Source organism: Clarias gariepinus, chromosome 9, assembly GCF_024256425.1.
Source record: "Clarias gariepinus isolate MV-2021 ecotype Netherlands chromosome 9, CGAR_prim_01v2, whole genome shotgun sequence".
Taxonomy (NCBI): domain Eukaryota; kingdom Metazoa; phylum Chordata; class Actinopteri; order Siluriformes; family Clariidae; genus Clarias; species Clarias gariepinus.
In genome coordinates, this window is record NC_071108.1 from 22,750,847 (window position 1) to 22,773,100 (window position 22,254).

General features: G+C 38.8%; 1 protein-coding gene across 1 annotated transcript in view; it reads right to left on the reverse strand.

The window, feature by feature from the left end:
* The window catches only part of ikbkb (inhibitor of nuclear factor kappa B kinase subunit beta), a 91,260-nt gene that overhangs the window by 13,063 nt on the left and 55,943 nt on the right, over window positions 1-22,254 (reverse strand). The window contains exons 17-20 of the mRNA XM_053504919.1: window positions 15,251-15,300; window positions 7,116-7,215; window positions 6,867-7,014; window positions 6,385-6,506 (exon numbers count right to left, since the gene is read on the reverse strand). Coding sequence (XP_053360894.1) covers window positions 6,385-6,506; window positions 6,867-7,014; window positions 7,116-7,215; window positions 15,251-15,300 — 420 coding nt within the window. The remainder of the gene's footprint in view (window positions 1-6,384; window positions 6,507-6,866; window positions 7,015-7,115; window positions 7,216-15,250; window positions 15,301-22,254) is intronic.

Consider the following 22,254-nt stretch of genomic DNA (forward strand, 5'->3'; position numbering starts at 1 on the left):
GCATGCCACTCTGTCCTGCTTAACCGCATCACATACTTCCCGGACTCAACTCCGCGCCTTGCTTTTATAATGCGCAGCCTGAGATCTTAACGTTAATTATTGTCAGCCGGCCCGAAAAGGCGGCTCCATCCCTTTACGCCGCCTATCTAGGGAGCCTACGGAGTGAGCGAGAAGCGATAGTATATTTGGGCGCACGCCCATCATGGGCGCACGCCGTGACATATCGTGATCCACGTCTTTAACTTCGTAATCTAATCAGCGCTTAGCTGAAGGCATAAAGTTAAAAAAATGTGTTGGGGAAAAAACAGCAAGGAGACTCACCCTGACCATTTTAATAATTCACGTATACACAGAGTTTCGGTTCATTTTCTGACACGCTAAACATGGGCCATTGTTGTTTATCTCCTCCTCTCGCACGCATAAAGTTTTCCTGAGCGCGGAGGAATTTTGTTGTAATATTTAATAATATCTATGCCGTTTAATCAGGGGCTCTTATTCCTATTTGTCCTGGGATGTTAGTGTTACTGTGTGTGCTTAACGATGGCAGGCAACGTTCAAATGCAAATTATTCACCCTCCCCAGGTGTGAATCAGCTGTTCTCACCTCTACATTCAGATAAATGAAATGCACCCCTCCCCACTTTACAACCTGGATTTTGAAGACCTGCAGTGATTCAGGCCTCTTTTTAAATTTCTGCAAATTTTATCTTCTGGATTTTAGATTCTAAAATTGACATTCTGGAATGTCAATCTGGAATAGAAGAAATGGAAATTTTCTTTATCATAACATAAATTGTATTGGTTGTAATCACTCTATACACAATCATTTTCATCATTGTGAGCGCACCTAAATAAAATTAGAGTCTTATAAAGGCTATGTAGCTTATATAGTTTTACTATATAGTTTTTACACATTAATCTGACAATGTTTTAATTTTATGGTCGTTTATTTACATTTATTTCAGTTAATAAATCTACTACAAATTTAAAGAACCCAAAATATAAGATAACACAAGACCCTACACGTGTAGCTTTTCTAATTACACATAAAAATCTCTTTTTAAATTTGTGCAAATTTTATCTTCTGGATTCTAGATTCTAAAATTAAATAAATAAATAATAAGATTATTACTGTTTTACTGGAATAGAAAAATGAAGATTTTCTTATCAGAACATAAATTGTATTGGTTGTAATCACTCTATACACAATAATTTTCTTTGGTATTTTTTATAAAATATTGAAAACTAATATTTTATAGAAAATGAAAATAACAAAAAATATTTCATTTGTATTTCCCATCTCTTAAATAGCATAAAAATCACAGGTTGTGTATAGAGTGATTAAAAACAATACAAGGCATGTTATGATGAGGAAACTTTCGATCTCTTCCATTCCAGCGATTAAAAAACGGTAACAATGTAAATTTTAGAATCTGCAGGAGCTGAGTGGTCTGAGCACAACCTCTTGCGGGGGCGCTTTTCTCTAAATACGCTGTGTTCACGGTGGTGGGGCTAAGAAACACGCATCTCGGTTTATTCATTTTACCCCTTTTACATTTAGGCATTTAGTAGACACTCTTATCCAGAGCCACTTAGATTTTTATTTGGGGTAAAGTGACTGATGTGCCTAACATCTTTCAGCAGAGCCTACAGTATGTTTCAGTGAATAATCCACGGCTTTTCATGAGTATGTAAGACCTATGACACCTCTCTCTCTCTGACACACACACACACACACACAAACACACACAGCTGACACAGCTGCTTTATTATATATTAACATATGTTTGCTTTGTAGTGGACCGCGCGCGCACAACCTCTCGCTGGCGAGCGTCTGAATACAACGTTTTAGCGGGGTGGGGATAAGAAAACACCGCACTGGCAGAAGTAGACTCATGATTATGAATGTGTCAGGGAAAACAGCAAGGAAACTGACTGGCCATTTTAATAATTCATTGATGAGTTGACACACACACACGCTCTCTCTCTCTCACACACACACACACACACACACAGCAGACCAAATCGTCATTAGCACGTCCCTCCCCAAACAGCACAGCAATGAGATATATACATTTAAACAATTTATTCATACAGACGTACCTGTATGTGTGTGTATGTATATGTATGTGATCCTGCATCAGCGCGCGTAAAGTTTTCCAGAGCGCACCGGCAGAAGTAGAGTAATGATTATGAATGCTTCGGGAAAAACAGCAATAAAACTCACTCTGACCATTTTAATAATGAATTAATAAATTAGTGATTAATTTCTTTGGTTTCGGCTGTGCTGATGGTGATAATGTCATCTCGTCGTCTGCGCACAAGTGAACGTGCCTACAATTCACTTTACATACGAATTACATAATCTAATAATTTGTTTTTCATTAGTTTATATAAAAGCAGACATTTCGGTTTCTATAAGTATATATTTTTCACATCTGTGAGGCGAGTATACACAGAGTTTCGGCTCATTTTCTGACGCGCTCAAGTTCACTGAAAACAATACAGAATAGCGCACCCTGTTTACTTTCTTTATTTAACAAAATCATAAAGTTTTTTCGTCATTGTGAGCGCACCTAAATAAAATAGAGTCTTATAAAGGCTGTGTAGCTTATATAGTTTTACTATATAGTTTGTGCACATTAATCTGACAGTGTTTTAATTTTATGGGCGTTTTATGGGCGTTTAGTTTATTTTACACAAAATAAAAGATGACGCAAGACCCTACACATGTAGCTTTTCTAATTACACATAAAATCTAAAGGCTCAGTGTGTTAACGTTTACGTTGCTTAAATTCAATCCTAAAAATATTTTTAAAATAATTGTAATTATAAATTTGTACTGTAATGTTAATACTGTGATTATGAATTCATTTAATTACAATGGTTCACTTGATTTTATCTGCAACACATGCGACTATAACCGAGCTGCGACTCATTAATCCTGGAGAGAACGAACTAAGGCCTGAGGAAAAAAAAGCGGTAAAAGCCAGCAAACGCACAAACCCAAATGCAGTTGCCGTGCGCGGCGACGGTAAAAGTCGCATACTGCCTGTCCACCCACTGTATATACATACACACACATACTGTACATATACACAGTTGTGGCCAAAAGTTTTGAGAATGACACAAATATTAGTTTTCACAAAGTTTGTTGCTAACCTGCTTTTAGATCTTTGTTTCAGTTGTTTCTGTGATGTACTGAAATATAATTACAAGCACTTCATACGTTTCAAAGGTTTCTATCGACAATTACATGACATTTATGCAAAGAGTCAGTATTTGCAGTGTTGGCCCTTCTTTTTCAGGACCTCTGCAATTCGACTGGGCATGCTCTCAATCAACTTCTGGGCCAAATCCTGACTGATAGCAACACATTCTTTTATAATCACTTCTTGGAGTTTGTCAGAATTAGTGGGTTTTTGCTTGTCCACCCGCCTCTTGAGGATTGACCACAAGTTCTCAATGGTATTAAGATCTGAGGAGTTTCCAGGCCACGGACCCAAAATTTCAACGTTTTGGTCCCAGAGCCACTTGGTGATCACTTTTGCCTTAAGACACGGTGTTCCATCATGCTTAAAAATGCATTGTTCTTCATCAAACTGTTGTTGGATTGTTGAAAGAAGTTGCTGTTGGATGGTGTTTTGTTACCATTCTTTATTCATGGCTGTGTTTTTGGGCAAAATTGTGAGTGAGCCCACTCCCTTGGATGAGAAGCAATCCAGGGGATTGAATGGTCTTCACCTTTACTGTTGGCATGACACAGGACTGATGGTCCATTCACCATACTTTCTGCAGAAGTTCAATCTGTCCCTGATGTTTTTTTTTTGGAGAGAAGTGGCTTCTTTGCTGCCCTTCTTGACACCAGGCCATCTTCCAAAAGTCTTCGCCTCATTGTGCGTGCAGATGCGCTCACACCTGCCTGCTGCCATTCCTGAGCAAGCTCTGCACTGGTAGACTTTCTTGGACACCCTGAAGCCTTCTTGACAAGAATTGAACCTTTTTCCTTGAAGTTCTTGATGATCCTATAAATTGTTGATTTAGGTGCAATCTTAGTAGCCACAATATCCTTGCCTGTGAAGCCATTTTTATGCAATGAATGATGGCTGCACACATTTCTTTGCAGGTCACCATGGTTAACAATGAAAGAACAATGATTTCAAGTATTACCCTCCTTTCAACATGCCATGTCTGCCATTCTAAACCAATCAGCCTGACATAATGATCTCCAACCTTGTGCTCGTCAACAAGACGATTACTGAAATGATCTTAGCAGGTCCTTTAATGACAGCAATGAAATGCAGTGGAAAAGACTATGCAAATCATCTTATCACTCTTCAAAACATTCTGGAGTATATGCAAATTGCTATTATAAAAACTTAAGCAGCAACTTTTCCAATTTCCAATATTTATGTAATTTTCAAAACTTTTGGCCACAACTTTATATATATACACTCACCAAAAGGATTATTAGGAACACCATACTAATACGGTGTTTGACCCCCTTTCGCCTTCAGAACTGCCTTAATTCTACGTGGCATTGATTCAACAAGGTGCTGAAAGCATTCTTTAGAAATGTTGGCCCATTATTAAAGGATAGCATCTTGGAGTTGATGGAGATTTGTGGAATGCACATCCGGGGCACGAAGCTCCCGTTCCACCACATCCCAGAGATGCTTTATTAGGTTAAGATTTGGTGACTGTGGAGGCCATTTTAGTACAGTGAACTCATTGACATGTTCAAGAAACCAATTTGAAATGATTCGAGCTTTGTGACATGGTGCATTATCCTGCTGGAAGTAGCCATCAGAGGATGGATACATGGTGGTCAAAAAAGGGATGGACATGGTCAGAAACAATGCTCAGGTAGCTTGTGGCATTTAAAGGATGCCCAATTGGCACTAAGGGGCCTAAAGTGTGGCAAGAAAACATCCCCCACACCATTAGACCACCACCACCAGCCTGCACAGTGGTACAGTAGTAACAAGGCATGATGGATCCATGTTCTCATTCTGTTTATGCCAAAATCTGACTCTACCATTTGAATGTCTCAACAGAAATCAAGACTCATCAGACCAGGCAACATTTTTCCAGTCTTCAACTGTCCTATTTGTAGTGGAGATGAGTGGTACCCGGTGGGGTCTTCTACTGTTGTAGCCCATACGCCTCAAGGTTGTGCGTGTTGTGGCTTTACAAATGCTTTGCTGCATACCTCGGTTGTAACGAGTGGTTATTTCAGTCAAAGTTGCTCTTCTATCAGCTTAAATCAGTCGGCCCATTCTCCTCTGACCTCTAGCATCAACAAGGCATTTTTCGCCCACAGGACCACCGCATACTGGATGTTTTTCCCTTTTCACACCATTCTTTGTAAACTCTAGAAATGGTTGTGCGTGAAAATCCCAGTAACTGAGCAGATTGTGAAATACTCAGACCGGCCCGTCTGGCACCAACAACCATGCCACGCTCAAAATTGCTTAAATCACCTTTCTTTCCCATTCTGACATTCAGTTTGGAGTTCAAGAGATTGTCTTGACCAGGACCACACCCCTAAATGCATTGTGAATATGAACAAAGTAAAAAACCCTGAGGTTAATGGAATTTTTGGAAAAGCTACCAATAACTGTCAAAATGCCTTTTTTTGTCATTTTAGCCTGTGTACAGTGGGTACAGTATATTATAAAAATATTGTAAAACAATATAAAATGTTCTGTAATGTTCCACATTACAGAACTACATGAGCTACAAATGAATACATGTGCCTCACAGTAACAATGGGCACAAATAAAGAACAGCAGCGCAAGTTCTAATAGGAGTAAAAGTCAGAAACAAGTTATTGCAATATATTAAAAATTAAATGTGTAAAACTTGCTCCTTTGAAGCCATAATGCAGGTTAATACAATACAGTAATTTTTATTATTTTGGCAGCCAGTTTAGAAATGTGAAGGAGATGGTGTCTAGTTTATTGTTTGTGTATATTAGTCCAGTCCTTGGATTTTAAGAAATCTGATGACTAGCGAAAAGGATCTTGTTTATTTCCTGTCATTGTGTGAACTTCCTATTTTTCTATCTATCCTTTTTCCATCATATGTCCATGAAAAAACCCTAGTTGTGCTTCCTTATTCCTTATATGGTAATACTTCCTATACCCTGTGTACGAAAAGATATTTATATAAATACTCCCTTTGTCTTGTGTACAAATATACCAGATATATGTGACACAAGACATTTGGCCAAAAACATAAATTCTCTATGTCTTTGTCAACTGCAAATTTAAAATAGAAATAAATAAGAATGAAAAGTGATCATCATAATATTAAGTATAAAAGTTAAACTTTTAATATACATGTGTACTAATTGACTCTGAAATATACATTGCATACTCACGGTTGATGAAGAATAAGTAGGCTGTTAGGATGGGGGGTTCTGTGCTGCAACAGTGGAGGACCAGAGGAAGGTGGGGTTCGTCCTCCATCAGGACTCCCACTGACAGGACTCCGAACCTTGCTCTAAAAATCCCAGACACTTTAGTTGATCGTAGATATGCTTTGTAATATGTGATAAAATATAGTAGAGTACAGTGTGTAGTGCACATAGTGTAGGCGGGTTGGGTTGGTGATTAAATTATTTTTAATTTTAAATGGAATGTGTTGAGACCCACTGGAGCATAAATGAGCAATAACCTCATATAGCAACATTTTACCTAAAGTTTTTAACTGTATTTAACTGTATACTGTAAATGTATATAAAAGCTCCAAACTGCTCACAAAAATGTTTAAATGTAAAAAACATTTTACTTGTGGAGTCCTTTTCTACATTAAATTTTACTTGAATCAACCCACTATTGTGTATGGGTGAGTGTAACTTACACAGGCCACTTTAAGCAAGTTCCATAACTCCTTCTGTCTTTTTTCTTGCATACGACGCAGTTCTTGCTCACACTGGGCCATGCTACTCACCATGCCCTCCACCCGAGGCAGCAATTCCATAACTCTCTGGCGGCACACTACTGTTTTACTGCAAACAAGCAAAAAGGGTGTTACAAACATGGAATCAAACTTGAAACCATAGAATCAAAATTGAAAACAACACTCTCTCACATGATTATGCAAACAAACCTTAGGTGTGTGTAAAACTCTCTAAGTTTTTTCTCATAGAATTGAATTGCCTGGACCACCAACTTTACCACCTCTTGACAATCACCCGCACCCCTCTGATCTAAAGATAGATACAAAAAATTGAGGCAACAATAATTCACATTCTGCACATTAACAATATTTCCAAATGTATCTATCATAATAATATGTGGGTCCTCTCGAAACTTGTGGAAGCACAAAGTTGTTGAGATGGCATAGGAATTATAAAACCTCTTTATATAGCTAGAAACAACTAGCACCCTGGTATAGGGATCACACATCTTAAAACAGAGCACTCCAAAACTAGAATTAAATGGCATAAAACTAAATCAGTAGTACTTTAGTGGTGCTACATAAATGTATTTCTCCATTCTTATAGAAAATTACAAAATAATTCTAGATTTTCTAGTTATTACGGAAGTAAAATTATCTGGGAATAATACCACAACAGAAACATGCACATCTAGCATAGCATAGCATCTAGTAGTGAGGACTTCATGAACGTTTTAATGACAAAACTGAACATATCAGGCACAAATATAGAATTTAAATTTAAAACCAGACAATTAAATATTTAATGATGCAGGTGATACTTTAACTATATCAGATCATCATGTAATACTTTACTCTCCTTCAAGATACTGAAATTCACATATCAGAAATATCATTAACCTGTGTTACTAGATCCCGTACCTTTTTGCTATTTTTGAAAGTGTAGGAGTTAAATTAACAGCCCTCTCGTAGCTCAGATCTTATTTTAACTGATCCTTATTAGTATGCACATGAATTCTCTATGCATATTAAAATAAGGTTTGGTGTTCTACAGGGTCCTTTTATCGTGACCACTCTATATGCTTCCTTTAAGTGTTCCCTCTTGGCTCTTGACGAAGGCGGTCGCATCTGCTCTCCCTCCCTTATCTCTCCCCGCTTGCTTCTCTTGTCTGTCTTGTGAATATATTCAGAGACTCTCCTCGTCTTGCTCTTGAAAATTAAAAAGGAATATGGATTTGATCAACTGGTCTCTGAATGCAATTGACACGATCTTCTCGACGAGAAGTGTGGGTTCTGGGGAACCTACTTGTCCTGCTGGGACGTTTGCTGCTGGATACACGATGGACAGTTGGGAGAAGTGGCGCATTGTGTGCCTGGCCGCACTGTCTCTGGAGGATGTTGAAGATATCTACCTATTCGGAACTCTGATAACTGGGATTCTGCTGATTGGATTAGGTGGGATACTTGGATATCGAAAAATCTTAAAAGCAGTCAGTCTCAACCCCAAGAGACTGGCTGGCTGGGAAATAGTGGTGACGAGAGCTGTCGGTAATCAGACTGTGGTTCTGGACCGCAAATTGGATAACATCTTGGAGAGACTAGCAGCTATGCAACGTGATTTGGACAGACCTGCAGACCAGTGATGGACATTAAATATCTGTGAAATTGGCAGATATTGTTCAAAACCTGGAAAATATGATTTTCTTTTTCGGCTGCCCCTTTTTTCTTCCAGCTACTGCATTCAAGGCCGTGGCTGGAGTCATAACAAACTCCCCGAAGACCAAGATAACGAGACGCTCTGGAATCCTACTCCCTCCCCCTTCAAGGACACCTGGCGCAGACTATTACGGGATGCTACAGGCTTACAAACTGATACGCACGCACTCACGCACACACATAACAGCTACAGATAGACACTCTACCTTCCCCATATCCAACGCCTTCGTGTGCTTTTATTCCCTTCAATGTGGGCAGGCGGAATCGGGACCAGCGCTCTCTAGCTGCAGGGACTGGAGCTGTTTGCCTACATTGGACATTTCCTATCCCCGTACCCTAATCGTTGCAATGTTTATGTCTTGTGTTTACATGTTTTTATGTGCTTGTTGCTGAGGTATTTTTGTACCCCTGATCGCACACTGCCCTTTTCGAAGGACAGTCTGGGAGGGGATTTTTTACCCTCGTATCCTAATGTATCTATTTCTTATCTTCTATGATGGCGCTGTTTAGGCGGCTGCCGTCGCGACTCTGTGGTCGCACAAAAACATTTCACTGCATATTGTACTCTGTATGATTGTGTACGTGAGAAATAAAATTTGAATTTGAATTTTTAGTTAACATAATTCATAAACATGTTATTAATTTTCACTCTTAAGCTGGTGGCACATAGTTGCAGATTTCAGCAAAGCCCAGACACCTGCTTATTTGGGTAATGTATAACCAACATTAGACCCTGGATGCTCATTAACTTACTTCTAGTTCTGGTACTAGGATCACAGTAATAAGTAAGCTTTGGATAACCTTTCTATTTAACATGTGCAGCAGTAAAATACCCATTAGTGATTTCAGTTTTTCATTAGAAGCTTGTGTAGACAGTTACATGATAGCATTCTTTTATCTTAGAAATATTGGCAAGATAAAAAATGAAATGTCACCACACAACATAGAAAAACTAGATGATTTTGTTACTTCTAGGCTGGATTGTAATGCCTTAGTGCATGGATGTTCCACTAGATGCATAAACAAGTCCAGTTAGTACAGAATGCAGCAGCCAAACATATGAGTACTTACTAGAACTACAGGTTTTACCGCCACGCCTCATGGTGGCGACATTTGGGTTTGTGCGTTTGCTGGCTTCTACCGCTCTGTGGCGCTATATAACTATAGACTGACGCCTTGGGCATCAGTTCATTCTCTCAAGGATTAATGAGCCGCGCTCCGTTAGAGCTGCACATAGGAGCGTATAAAATCAAGTGAAACGTTGTAGTTAAACGAATTCATAATTACAGTATTAAAATTACAGTACAAATGTAGAATTGAAATTAAATTAAATCTTATTTGATTTTATCATGTGTAATTAGAAAAGCTACGCATGTATGTTTTTCGTCATCTTATATTTTGTGTTCTTTAAATTTGTAGTTGATTTATTAACTGAAATAAACAAAAATAAATTACCATAAAAATTTAAACATTGTCAGGCCGTGCTACTGCGTCAGCAGATGTCGATGTGTTTTTCGTGTTATTATTATTATTGTTATTGTTATTATTAGCAAATATGTTGCCGCTCACTTCGCGTGTGTTTTGCACAGCATATAACACGTATAAATTTGTGTTTGTTGTATTTCTGGGAAAGAGAAATCTCTTATAAATCTCTCGTATCGATGCGCGCGTTCATCTGACTTTAAATCAAAACTCGGCAAAGTGAAAGAGCGCACACGCGCACCGCGGGTTTATGCGAACATTTTACATTTACTAAAAGGTTTATTCACAACCATATTTCAGCCATTCACACACATGCATTGTGCTATGTGTACCAACACAAGCAGCTTTGTTTCAATATTCATCTCTCATAAAGAGGAGCTACATATACTTGCTGATTAAACACTGCATTTTTTTAAAATGAAGGCGTGCGTGATGTGATACCTTTAGTTATTAATAATTAAATAATTATTCAATGGTGGACAAACAGAAAAAAGCACGATGGTTATTATTCTTTTTATTATTATTATTATTATTATTATTATTATTATTATCATCATGTTCTTTTGCCGTTTGTGTTTAGCGTTGAATGATTATTTGAAACGAAAGCATTTGTGATTCATGCCACGAGTCATTTTATCATATAAAGATTATTACGTTGTTCTCGGACCACTGAGCTTCTGATTTCAAAATTGAAATTTTTACCGTTTTTTAATCACTGTAATGAAAGAGATAGAAAGTTTCCTTAACTTAACATGCCCTGTATGTCATGCACACTCAATACATGACCGGCACTAGGACCCGGAAGTAAGGCGGTCGCAAACCAGGAAGTATAAGAGGAGTAAACAAACCACGGTTTAGCGCTCAGTCATTGAGTTTGGCCCATGTCGGTACGGGCTGTTCGTCTACCAATTCGTGAGTACTCACCTCTTTGGGTTTTGCTTTCTGATTTGAGTGTGTGTTATAGGATGCAGGTTAAATTTGTGTTTTTCCCTTGCTCCCCTTTTGTGAGAGTCCTTAGACCAAATTGCGTGGTTATCCTGCCTACTCGCTTGCTTCCGCGTTTGGGTTTACCAATCACGCAACAAAGGGCTAATCGCTAAAGCTAAGTCTTCTGGTCACCTCAGGTTAGTTCGCTGACACTGTATTGTTTTTAATCGCTCAATACACAACCCATGATTTTTTAATGCTATTTTACAAATGTAAAATACGAATCGAATAATTTTATTTGGTTTATTGATTTATTTTAAAATAAAATCTAAAAATAAAACATTGTAGAGTTATTAAAAACAGTGCAGATTGATTAATAACAATACAACACGTTATGATAAGAAAAATCTCATTCCAGGGATTAAAAATGGTAACAATGTCAATTTTAGAATGTAGAATCCAGAAGATTTTTAATTTACACAAATTTAAGAAGAGGCCTTAAGCAAGATCCAAGATCCTCCACTTTGCTGAAACAATGTAAAGTGGGGAGGGGTGCATTTTCGTTTCTCCGAGTGTATAGGTGAGAATAGCTGATTCCCACCTGGGGAGGGTGATTTATTTGCATTTGAATGTGTCTGACATGGCAAAGTAACACTGCAAGAACAACAACCTAAAGTAAATAGGAATAAGATTATATTATTTATATTAAAATTTTGATGTCTTTCAATGTACCTTTTTTATAACAACAATAAACCGATACAAACAGAAGCTATATAACAATTCATTCTTTCTACAAATAAAATCTAGAAGCTTAGCTAGTGAACTTAATTAGCTAGTCTAAATAATAAAAATGTTTTTACAAGCGCTTGAGCTGTTGTGTTTGTTTGGCCAGTCAGTTTCCTTCCTGTTTTTTCCCGACGCATTCATAATCTTTACACCCCACCCCCATTAAAACAGCATTTTTAGAGAAAGGCTCGCCCGCGAGAAGTTGTGTGTGCGCGGTCCACTACACAGCAAAAATATGTTAGTATATTATAACTGAAATGAAGCGGCTCAAATCGGTGTGTGTTTTACACAGCTCCGCAAAGACAGCGCTTATTTATCACAAATAAATTTGTGTTTGTTGTATTTCTGGGAAAGAGAAATCTCTTATATCGACGCGCGCGTTCATTTGTCTTTAGATCAAAACTCGGCGAAGTGAAAGAGCACACGCGCGTGTCGCAGGTTTACGCGAACATTTTACATTCACTAAAAGGATTATTCATAACCACATTTATGCGAGAGAACATATGGAGAAGGACTTTCAGGCGGCACTAAGGTGCTTCTGGAAAACCATCCGACACCTCAGAAGCAGGGAAACAGGGAACCATCCAAGCTGTGTAGAGCAAGGATGGGACACTGTTGACCTCGACTGAGGAGGTAACTCCTGAAGCCGACTAATCCACCCTCTGTTGCAGAGACAGAGCTGGAGGATGATGAGGGGTCGACAACAATCTCCCTGGGTGAGGTCACAAAGGTAGTCAAACAACTCCATGGTGGCAAAGCCCCATCCAGAAATGCTTAAAGCTCTGGGTGTTGAGGGGCTGTCTTGGTTGACAATGTGGATTCAAGGTGGAACAGCGGACCAGCTTTTTATGGTTAAGGAATCCTGGAGGGGGCTTGGGAATATGCTCATCCAGTCTACATGTGTTTTGTGGATTTGGAGAAGACATATGATCAGGTCCCCCGAAATTTTCTGTGGGAGGTACTGCAGGTGTAATGGGGTAAGGGGGTCATTTCTCAGGGTCATCCAATCCCTTGTGCGTATTCTAGGCAGTAAGTCGGACTTGTTTCCAATGGGTGTTGGACGCCAGGGTTGTGCTCTGTCACCAATCCTGTTTGTGATTTTCATGGACAGGATATCAAGGCGCAGCCACGGAGGAAAGGGTTTCTAGTTTGGTGGGCTAAGGATTACATCACTGCTTTTAGCAGATAATGTGGTCCTGATGTCATCATCAGTCTGGATTAGTTTGCAGCTGAGTATAAAACAGCAGGGATGAGGATTAGCACCTCAAATGGTGCCCATTAACAATCTGTGGCCATGGTTCTTAGCAGGAAACCAATGGATTGCCTACTCCAGGTAGGAAGCGAGTTGTTACCCTTAAGTAAGGGGGTTTAAGTATCTCGGGTTCTTGTTTACAAGTGATGGAACATTGGAACGTGAGGTTGACTGGTGAATCGGAGCAGCGGGGCCGGTATTGCAGTCACTTTACCGCACTTTTGTGACAAAAAGAGAGTTAAGCCAATAGGCAAACCTTCATTTTCGATTTTAATACCTTTAAATAAATAATATGTAAACAGACGAGAGCTTTAGTTGCTCCATGGACCAGCTCCGGCCGTTATGTGCCCTCTAAAGGTCAATTCCCAGAACTTTTAAGTTTTAGGAGGAATGCAAATGGAAGGTCAAGTAGACTTAAATGAAGACTACAGAGAGCTATGTGTAAGATCCAGAAAGAGGCAGGATAGGCATGTGGATAGAGAGGAAACCACACTGTTAGATTGTTATAAGGATGTAAGGCAAATTTACAGAGGATAAAAAAGCGATGTAGAAAAAAGGAAAGGGTAGAAGTGGAGGTAGGAATGCAGGTAAGTGGAGAGAGGACAGACAAGAGAACTAAAACAACAAAGTGAAATTCTGGTGAAATTCAAAGAAAATTCTTAGAATTATGGCATTTTCTTAGAATTTAGGACATTTATGCATAAATTTAGGTTTAAATCTTTGGAAAAATTAAAAATGCTTTACACAAAAAAAAGGCCTAAAACAGCCCCTAAGATAAAAATTGTTACGAGTAGAGAGGATGTGGGTGAAGAGAAGTCATCATTTAATGTAGCTGGGAACAGGGAAGAAACTCAAGAAGACTTAGGTCCCTAGCTCCACAATTCCCAATTTTAATTAAAAGTTCAGAGGGACAATACGTGCCTTGGACTGCACGGGACTTGTCACTTGCCTTCCTAACATCTACGGGGGTGCTGGAAAATGGGTCTGTCGGGATGTAAAAGCTTTTTTATCTAAAAACTCTGGGAAGGAGGTAAAATGGAAGAAATCCTCCAAACTGCTGACTCTGTCAGAGCAGGTAATAATTGATGCCATGCTGCAGCTGTAAGATGCAAGCTGAAAGTCTTGGTCGGCTCAAATTCCAAAGCACACAAGGAGTTCTGTGACTATGTTTCACATGCTGTTGACCAATGCGAAAAGAATGAGCAGCAACGAGGAACTCAAGAAAAAGAGCTGTGAAGAATATATCTCAGTTACAGCTTAAGTAACTGACAAAGGAAACTAAGAAAAAGGATCAAGTTACTCTACAGGAAGAGGGAGCCCCAGGCAATACTCCCCCATAATCCAGTCAACTTCAGCAATGACATCACCCACGGCACTAACTCATAAACATACACCCGATTCCTGTACCTTGTCAACATTTATATTCAAAGACCAGTGCAGAAGGAGGCGAAAGCAAAGTGGCTCCAAAGAGGCACAAGAAAAACTCGTACTAACTTTCCATTAGTAGTGTGCTAGGGATGCGGCAGACTGGACATAATCAAGCAATGTGCCCCACGCATCCATGAACACAGCCACCTGGGGATGGGATGGGAGGAGGGTGACAGCATTGATATACAAGCGTTTTGGATTACAAGCATGCTTCCTGGACAAATTATGCTTGAAAACCAAGGTTTGACTGGACAAGCACGCTTCCAGAACGAAGTTTAACTGTACTCGTATATCAAGACGTATCTTGTTTATTAAGTTAAAATTTATTTTAAAAATTTGCTCAACTTGCAAAAAAACTTAAAAACCAAGTTACTCGCAATCCAAGGTTCCACTGTATATTTTCTTTTTTTAAAATTTCTGCTCTGGGTAGGTCTAAAAGGAGCAGTGAAAAGGAGAACATTTAATAGCCTTTGTGAAAGCCACCATCGTTAGTCTGTTCATCTGAAGATGAGGCAAGTACACAAATTTCATTTGTCGGACTAATTTACGACCAAAACATCTGCAACTAACATAATACAAACAGTAGGTTGTGCTGCAATACTTTCATAATATGGTTTCATTTAATATGCAGCACTTTATCTTAAATTTAATTGCATAAAGAGCTTTTACTAAAAAAAGTATGTTACACAGATTTCTTAAAGAGCATCACCATTTAATATTATAAGATGCTATTTATGAATGTATGCCATCTTACCCCTAGGTTTTTCTCTGAGTTTGCGGAATAAGTCCATTGCTTTCCCCTCACTGAAAAACAAAACAAAACAAAATTAGAGTTAAAATTTTTTTGTCATGATGCGCTCGTCATTTAAAAAAATCCCCCAAAAAACGCATTCCCTAGGTTAAGTCTTGCGCCACATTACGCGAGCCACTGCAAAGATTTTTCTCAGAAGTCACCACTGGCGGGCCCATTTCAGTGATGAGTAATGGGTCCCAAAACTGGCTTACCAGTGTTCTGGAGAGGAGTAGAGCTTGTGAGTATTAGCTGGCACACCATCATGCGGATGCCTTATCCTTATTAGAACTAAGTCCCTTCTCCCCCGATCGCTCAGTTTAGCTGGTCGGCCAGCTCTAGAAAGAGTCCTGGTGGTTTTGAACTTTTTCCACTTACAGATTATGGAGGCCAGTGTACTCATTGGGACCTTCAAAGCAGCAGAAATTTTTTTGCAACCTTTCCCAGATGTGTGCCTCGGGACAATCCCTCTGCAGACAATTCCTTTGACTTCATGCTTGGTTTGTGCTCTGACATGAACAGTCAACTGTGGGACCTTATATATATATATATATATATATATATATATATATATATATTTCTCGCAGGACAATGACCCAAAACACACCAGCAAATCCACCTCTGAATGGCTAAAGAAAAACAAAATGAAGACTTTGGAGTGGCCTAGTCAAAGTCCTGCCCTGAATCCTGTTGAGATGTTGTGGCATGACCTTAAGAAGGCGGTTCATGCTAGAAAACCCTCAAATAAAGCTAAATTACAACAATTCTGCAAAGATGAGTGGGCCAAAATTCTTTCAGAGCGCTGTAAAAGACTTGTTGCAAGTTATCGCAAACGCTTGATAGCAACTATTGCTGCTAAGGGTGGCCCAACCAGTTATTAGGTTCAGGGGGCAATTACTTTTTCACACAGGGCCATGCCGGTTTGGATGTTTTTTCTCCCTAAATAATAAAAACCATCATTTAAAAACTGCATTTTGTGTTCAATTATGTTATCTTTGACTAATAGTTAACGGTTTTTGATGAGCAGAAACATTTAAGTGTGACAAACATGCAAAAGAATAAGAAATCAGGAAGGAGGCAAATAGTTTTTCACACCGCTGTGTGTGTATATATATATATATATATATATATATATATATATAGACAGGTGTGATAGACATGATAGGTGTGTGCATGTCTAATCAATTGAATTTACCACAGGTGGACTCCAATTAAGCTGCAGAAAGATGTCAAGGATGATCAGGGGAAACAGGATGTGTCTGAGCTCAATTTTGAGCTTCATGGCAAAGGCCGTGAATACTTATGTACATGTGCTTTCTCAATTTTTTTTATTTTTAATAAATTTGCAAAAATCTCAAGTAAACTTTTTTTATGTTGTCATTATGAGGTGTTGTGTGTAGAATTTTGAGGAAAAAAAAAATCACAAAATGTGGAAAAAGTGATGCGTAGTGAATACTTTCCGGATGCACTGTAGAGTAGGACTTAAAAGTTGTTTAGGAAGCTTCCTACAGTTTTTTTTTTTTTTTTTTTGTCAGGAGTAGAACTGCGCGAAGAAAAGGATGTGACGTCACTTTTTATGACAACGAGAGCCACAAAGTAGGCTGCACATTATAGTGAGGTTTCTGTAATTTTAAATGGTTGAAAAGCAAAATGGGAAAATCAGCAGCACTTTGTGTAAAAGCATTACGCATCCAAATTATTAAAAAATAAAAGTGAAACTGTAAAGTAGCTAAGACCGTTTTGCTTGCAGAGAATAATAAAATGTGAAGAAATAACTAAAGGAAAATTCTGCCCTACTCATAAGTGGACGGCAATTTGTAAAAGCATTTGTGCCACCTGTCAGTTTGCCGCACGAACCCGAGGAACGGAAAAATAGGGGGTACACTGTGTTAATAAAATGATGAAATGCCACTTATAACATAGAATCTAAAAAAAAAAAAAAACAGTTGTGTACATTTATATAAATACATAAAACATATATATAAATAAAATTATTTTAATATGAATGCAGCTTGTTTTTTGTTGTTTGTCACACTGCGTGGTGGGGAAATGTATGAATCTGTGCATAATCTGTGGTGCTGTAAGACCTGAGTTTATTTATTATTTCCGACAGTTTCGACTGTGTCACTGCTTCAAAGTTGTTTTCACTATTACAAGAAAATTTTAATTTTTTGCTAAAATCATTTAAGTTCTTTTTTTTCTCATTAAATGTACACACAGCACCCCATATTGACACAAAACACAGAATTGTTGACATTTTTGCAGAGTTATTAAAAAGAAAAACTGAAATATCACATGGGCCTAAGTATTCAGACCCTTTGCTCAGTATTTAGTAGAAGCATCCTTTTGATGTAATACAGCCATGACTCTTTTTGCAAAAGATGCAACAAGATTTTCACACCTGGATTTGGGGATCCTCTGCCATTCCCCCTTGCAGATCCTCTCCACTGGGCCCTGGCTGGGCCATTTAAGAATAGTCAGAGTTGTTGTGAAGCCATTTGTTATTTTTTAGCTGTGTGCTTAGAGTGTTTGTCTTGCTAGAAGGTAAACCTTCGACCCAGTCTGAGGTCCTGAGCACTCTGGAGAAAATTTTCGTCCAGGATATTGCTGTACTTGGCCGCATTCATCTTTTCCTCGATTGCAACCAGTGGTCCTGTGATTGCAGCTGAAAAACACCGCCACAGTGTGATGCTGCCACCACCATGCTTCACTGTTGGGACTGTTTTGGACAGGTGATGAGCAGTGCCTGGTTTTCTCCACACATACCGCTAAGAATTAAGGTCAAAAAGTTCTACCTTGGTCTCATCAGACCAGAGAATCTTATTTCTCACCGTCTTAGAGTCAGTCAGGTGTTTTTAAATGTGTCTTGCACTGAGGAGAGGCTTCCATCGGGCCACTCTGCCACAAGGCCCCGACTGGTGGAGGGCTGCAGTAATGGTTGACTTTCTACAACTATCTCCCATCTCTAGACTGCATCTCTGGAGCTCAGCCACAGTGATCTTTGGGTTCTTCTTTATCTCTTTCGCCAAGGTTCTTCTCCCTGATAGCTCTGTTTGGCTCTAGGAAGGGTTCTGGTTGTCCCAAACGTCTTCCATTTAAGGATTATGGAGGCCACTGTGCTCTTAGGAACTTAAGTGCTGCAGAAATTTTTTGTAACCTTGGCCAGATCTGTGCCTTGCCACAATTCTGTCTCTGAGCTTTTTAGGCAGTTCCTTTGACCCTTATGATTCTCATTTGCTCTGACATGCATTGTAAGCTATAAGGTCTTATAAAGAAAGGTGTGTGCCTTTCCTAATCGAGTCCAATCAGTATAATCAAACACTCAAATGAATGATGGTGTAGAACCATCTCAATGATGATCAGAAGAAATGGACAGCACCTAAGTTAAATATATAAGTATCACAGCAAAGGGTCTGAATACTTAGGCCCATGTAATATTTCAGTTTTTCTTTTTTAATAAATCTGCAAAAATGTCAACAATTCTGTGTTTTTCTGTCAATATGGGGTGCTTTGTGTACATCAATGAGGAAAAAAATGAATGAAAAATGATTTTAGCAAATTTCGTTCCCAAATTGCCCTTAGTGTGTGAATGAGTGTGTGAGTATGTGTGTGTGCCCTGTGATGGATTGGCACCCTGTCCAGGGTGTACCCCGCCTTGTGCCCTAGGCCTCCTGGGATATGTCCAGGTCCCGCGACCCTGAATACAGGGTAAAGCGGTATAGGAGATGAGTGGATAAGAGTGAATACTTTCTGTACCCACTGTATATACACATTTTTGTTCATATCTTTTATGAGCTCCGTGTCACTCAGTGTTACTATAAAGTCTCTTCTCTGCGCACATCTCTGGCTGAACACAATTTATTTGCCACTCCTAACCAGTTTGGACATCCCCGACGCTCTCCTACATTTTGATAGAGATACAGATCTGGCCATTGAGAACGCACGTTTCGAGAAAAGGGATCCCGCGACTTGCCGCGGCAAGCTGTGAAAATGCCCTTCATTACCTGTAGGGGGCAGTCGTGTTTCAGTCTGAAGTACTCTGTGTCTGCTGAAGCCGAAACTGTGTTATCTCTCTTACGCGCCCATTGACAGCAAGCGACAGAGCTCATAAACGTGTCAGCTCAAACTGTAAATACTGATCTGTATTTATTCTTCATTTTTCTTCTCTTCTTCAATGATAAATCTTCTTTGACTGTGCTTTCTCCATTCAGTATAATTATCATTATTATTATTAGTAGTAGTGCTCCAAATTTATTATTACTGTTTTTATATTTATTATTTTTGTGAACACAATGGTTTGGGAATTTAATTAAACACATATATAGAAGTGGCATTTTAATTCAAATCCAACATTTTAATGGTTAGTGATTGGTGCATGGGCGTCAACTCGCACATTCTGTAATATTCCATTGTCATTCATATTGCCGTTGTTTTAGAGCCCTTAACTAAAGCATTCACTAGTTAGTAAATAAGTAAGTAAGTAAAAGTAGTTAGTAGTAGTAGTTAGTAAGTAAGCAAATAAAGATAAATGAATAAATAGATTTAAATGGTACTTCAGAGTATATATACACTCACCCAAAGGATTATTAGAAACACCATACCAATACGGTGTTCGACCCCCTTTCGCCTTCAGAACTGCTTTAATTCTACGTGGCATTGATTCAACAAGGTGCTGAAAGCATTCTTTAGAGATGTTGGCCCAAATTGATTGGATAGCATCTTGCAGTTGATGGATATTTGTGGGATGCACATCCAGGGCACGAAGCTCCCGTTCCACCACATCCCAAAGATGCTCTATTGGGTTTAGATCTGGTGGGGGAGTGGGGGGGCATTTTAGTACAGTGAACTCATTGTCATGTTCAAGAAACCAATTTAAAATGATTCGAGCTCTGTGACATAGTGCATTATCCTGCTGGAAGTAGCCATCAGAGGATGGGTACATGGTGGTCATAAAGGGATGGACATGGTCAAAACTAAGGGGCCTAAAATGTGCCAAGAAAAGATCCCCCACACCATTACACCACCACCACCAGCCTGCACAGTGGTAACAAGGCATGATGGATCCATGTTCTCATTCTGTTTACGCCAAATTCTCACTCTACCATTTGAATGTCTTAACAGAAATCGAGACTCATCAAAGCAGGCAACATTTTTCCAGTCTTCAACTGTCCAATTTTGTGAGCTTGTGCAAATTGTAGCCTCTTTTTCCTATTTGTAGTGGAGATGAGTGGTACCCGGTGGGGTCTTCCACTGTTGTAGCCCATACCCCTCAAGGTTGTGTGTGTTGTGGCTTCACAAATGCTTTGCTGCATACCTCGGTTGTAACGAGTGGTTATTTCGGTCAAAGTTGCTCTTCTATCAGCTTGAATCAGTCGGCCCGTTTTTCCCTTTTCACACCATTCTTTGTAAAACCTAGAAATGGTTGTGCGTGAAAATCCCAGTAACTGAGCAGATTGTGAAATACTCAGACCGGCCCGTCTGGCACCAACAACCATGCCACCTTTAAAATTGCTTAAATCACCTTTCTTTCCCATTCTGACATTCAGTTTGGAGTTCAGGAGATTGTCTTGACCAGGACCACACCCCTAAATGCACTGAAGCAACTGCCATGTGATTGGTTGATTAGATAATTGCATTAATGAGAAATTGAACAGGTGTTCCTAATAATCCTTCAGGTGAGTGTATAGACTGATGTATGAATTTAATTTGTTAAGAATTTAATTAAAATTTAATTAAATTCTTAACATTTTAATGGTTAGTGATTTGGTGCAGACATTTACACTATTTTTGGGGAAGGGAGGGACCTAAGCTATAAAAGAAATTAAATGAAACAACTGTAGGTATTTGCAGTTCCTACAGATATTAGTAGCAACAGACATGGAGGCAAAGACGTTTTATTTATTGCGGGCAAAAAACAAAGGGTAAGAAAGTCTTTCAATAATATATAGGAGTTATTCAGTTACCGATTTTTCACTTTTCTCATAGAAAAGAAAACGTTATGTATTTTTCTTGCAACAACATTAAACAATCTGTACATGTCAGTGGTGTGCTAAAGGTATTAAATGATTTTTATGTTGGCTTTTACAGGCTACTTTACGCTGATCAGCAGTCGATGCCCCGCTAAAAGCAGCAGATCAAAGCAGCAGTTATCGGCTATGACACGTAGCCTTCTGAGTTTGGTTGGGTTGGAAGCATGTTTGAAGGAGAAGATAACGTGACAAACACACATACAAACTCTCCGTGCACACACACACACACACACACACACACACAATCTCTCCGCGCAGATACACCGTATCAGGGAACAATTGAACAACAGGTCTTGGTAATCCACCTGGCCATAAATTAAAATGAACATTTAGGCCTAAAAAAGATGCTTTAAAATTTATCTATAATTCATTCATCGGAGTGCATAAACCCGCAGCCTTAACAAAAGGCAGCGTTTTGATCAAAAGGATGATAGACGCATGCGATTTATCGATAAAAATGCAGACATACACACACACCCCTCCCTCCCACTGCTCAATTTACCAGGTTTGTTTATTCTCCAGAGAAAGCATAATACGACTGTCCATACAGTAAATAAAAAAGGAAGTAACAAATCCAACTATTACGTTTGATTTAATTGTTATCTTAAAAAAAAATTTTTTTTTTACTTTTTTATGTTTTCTAGGGAAATTAAATTTAGGCAGATACGTCCACTCTGTCTTGTTAATTCATCTAAAACCCCCTGTATTTGCCAACAGCACACAGTTTGATAAATTCACACCTATCGAAAATGAAAGGTAAAAAGAGATTTCACAGAATCTTCTGACACAATGCTTGCTCTGAAGGACTATACTCGACCAGAATATAGAGAATAAGAATCACATTTATAATAAGATAATGAATTAAATAACTAAATAATATTAAGTAAGGACTTTATCTAAAAGCCAGACCAACCAGATTTCTCATTCACTGCTGAAGCA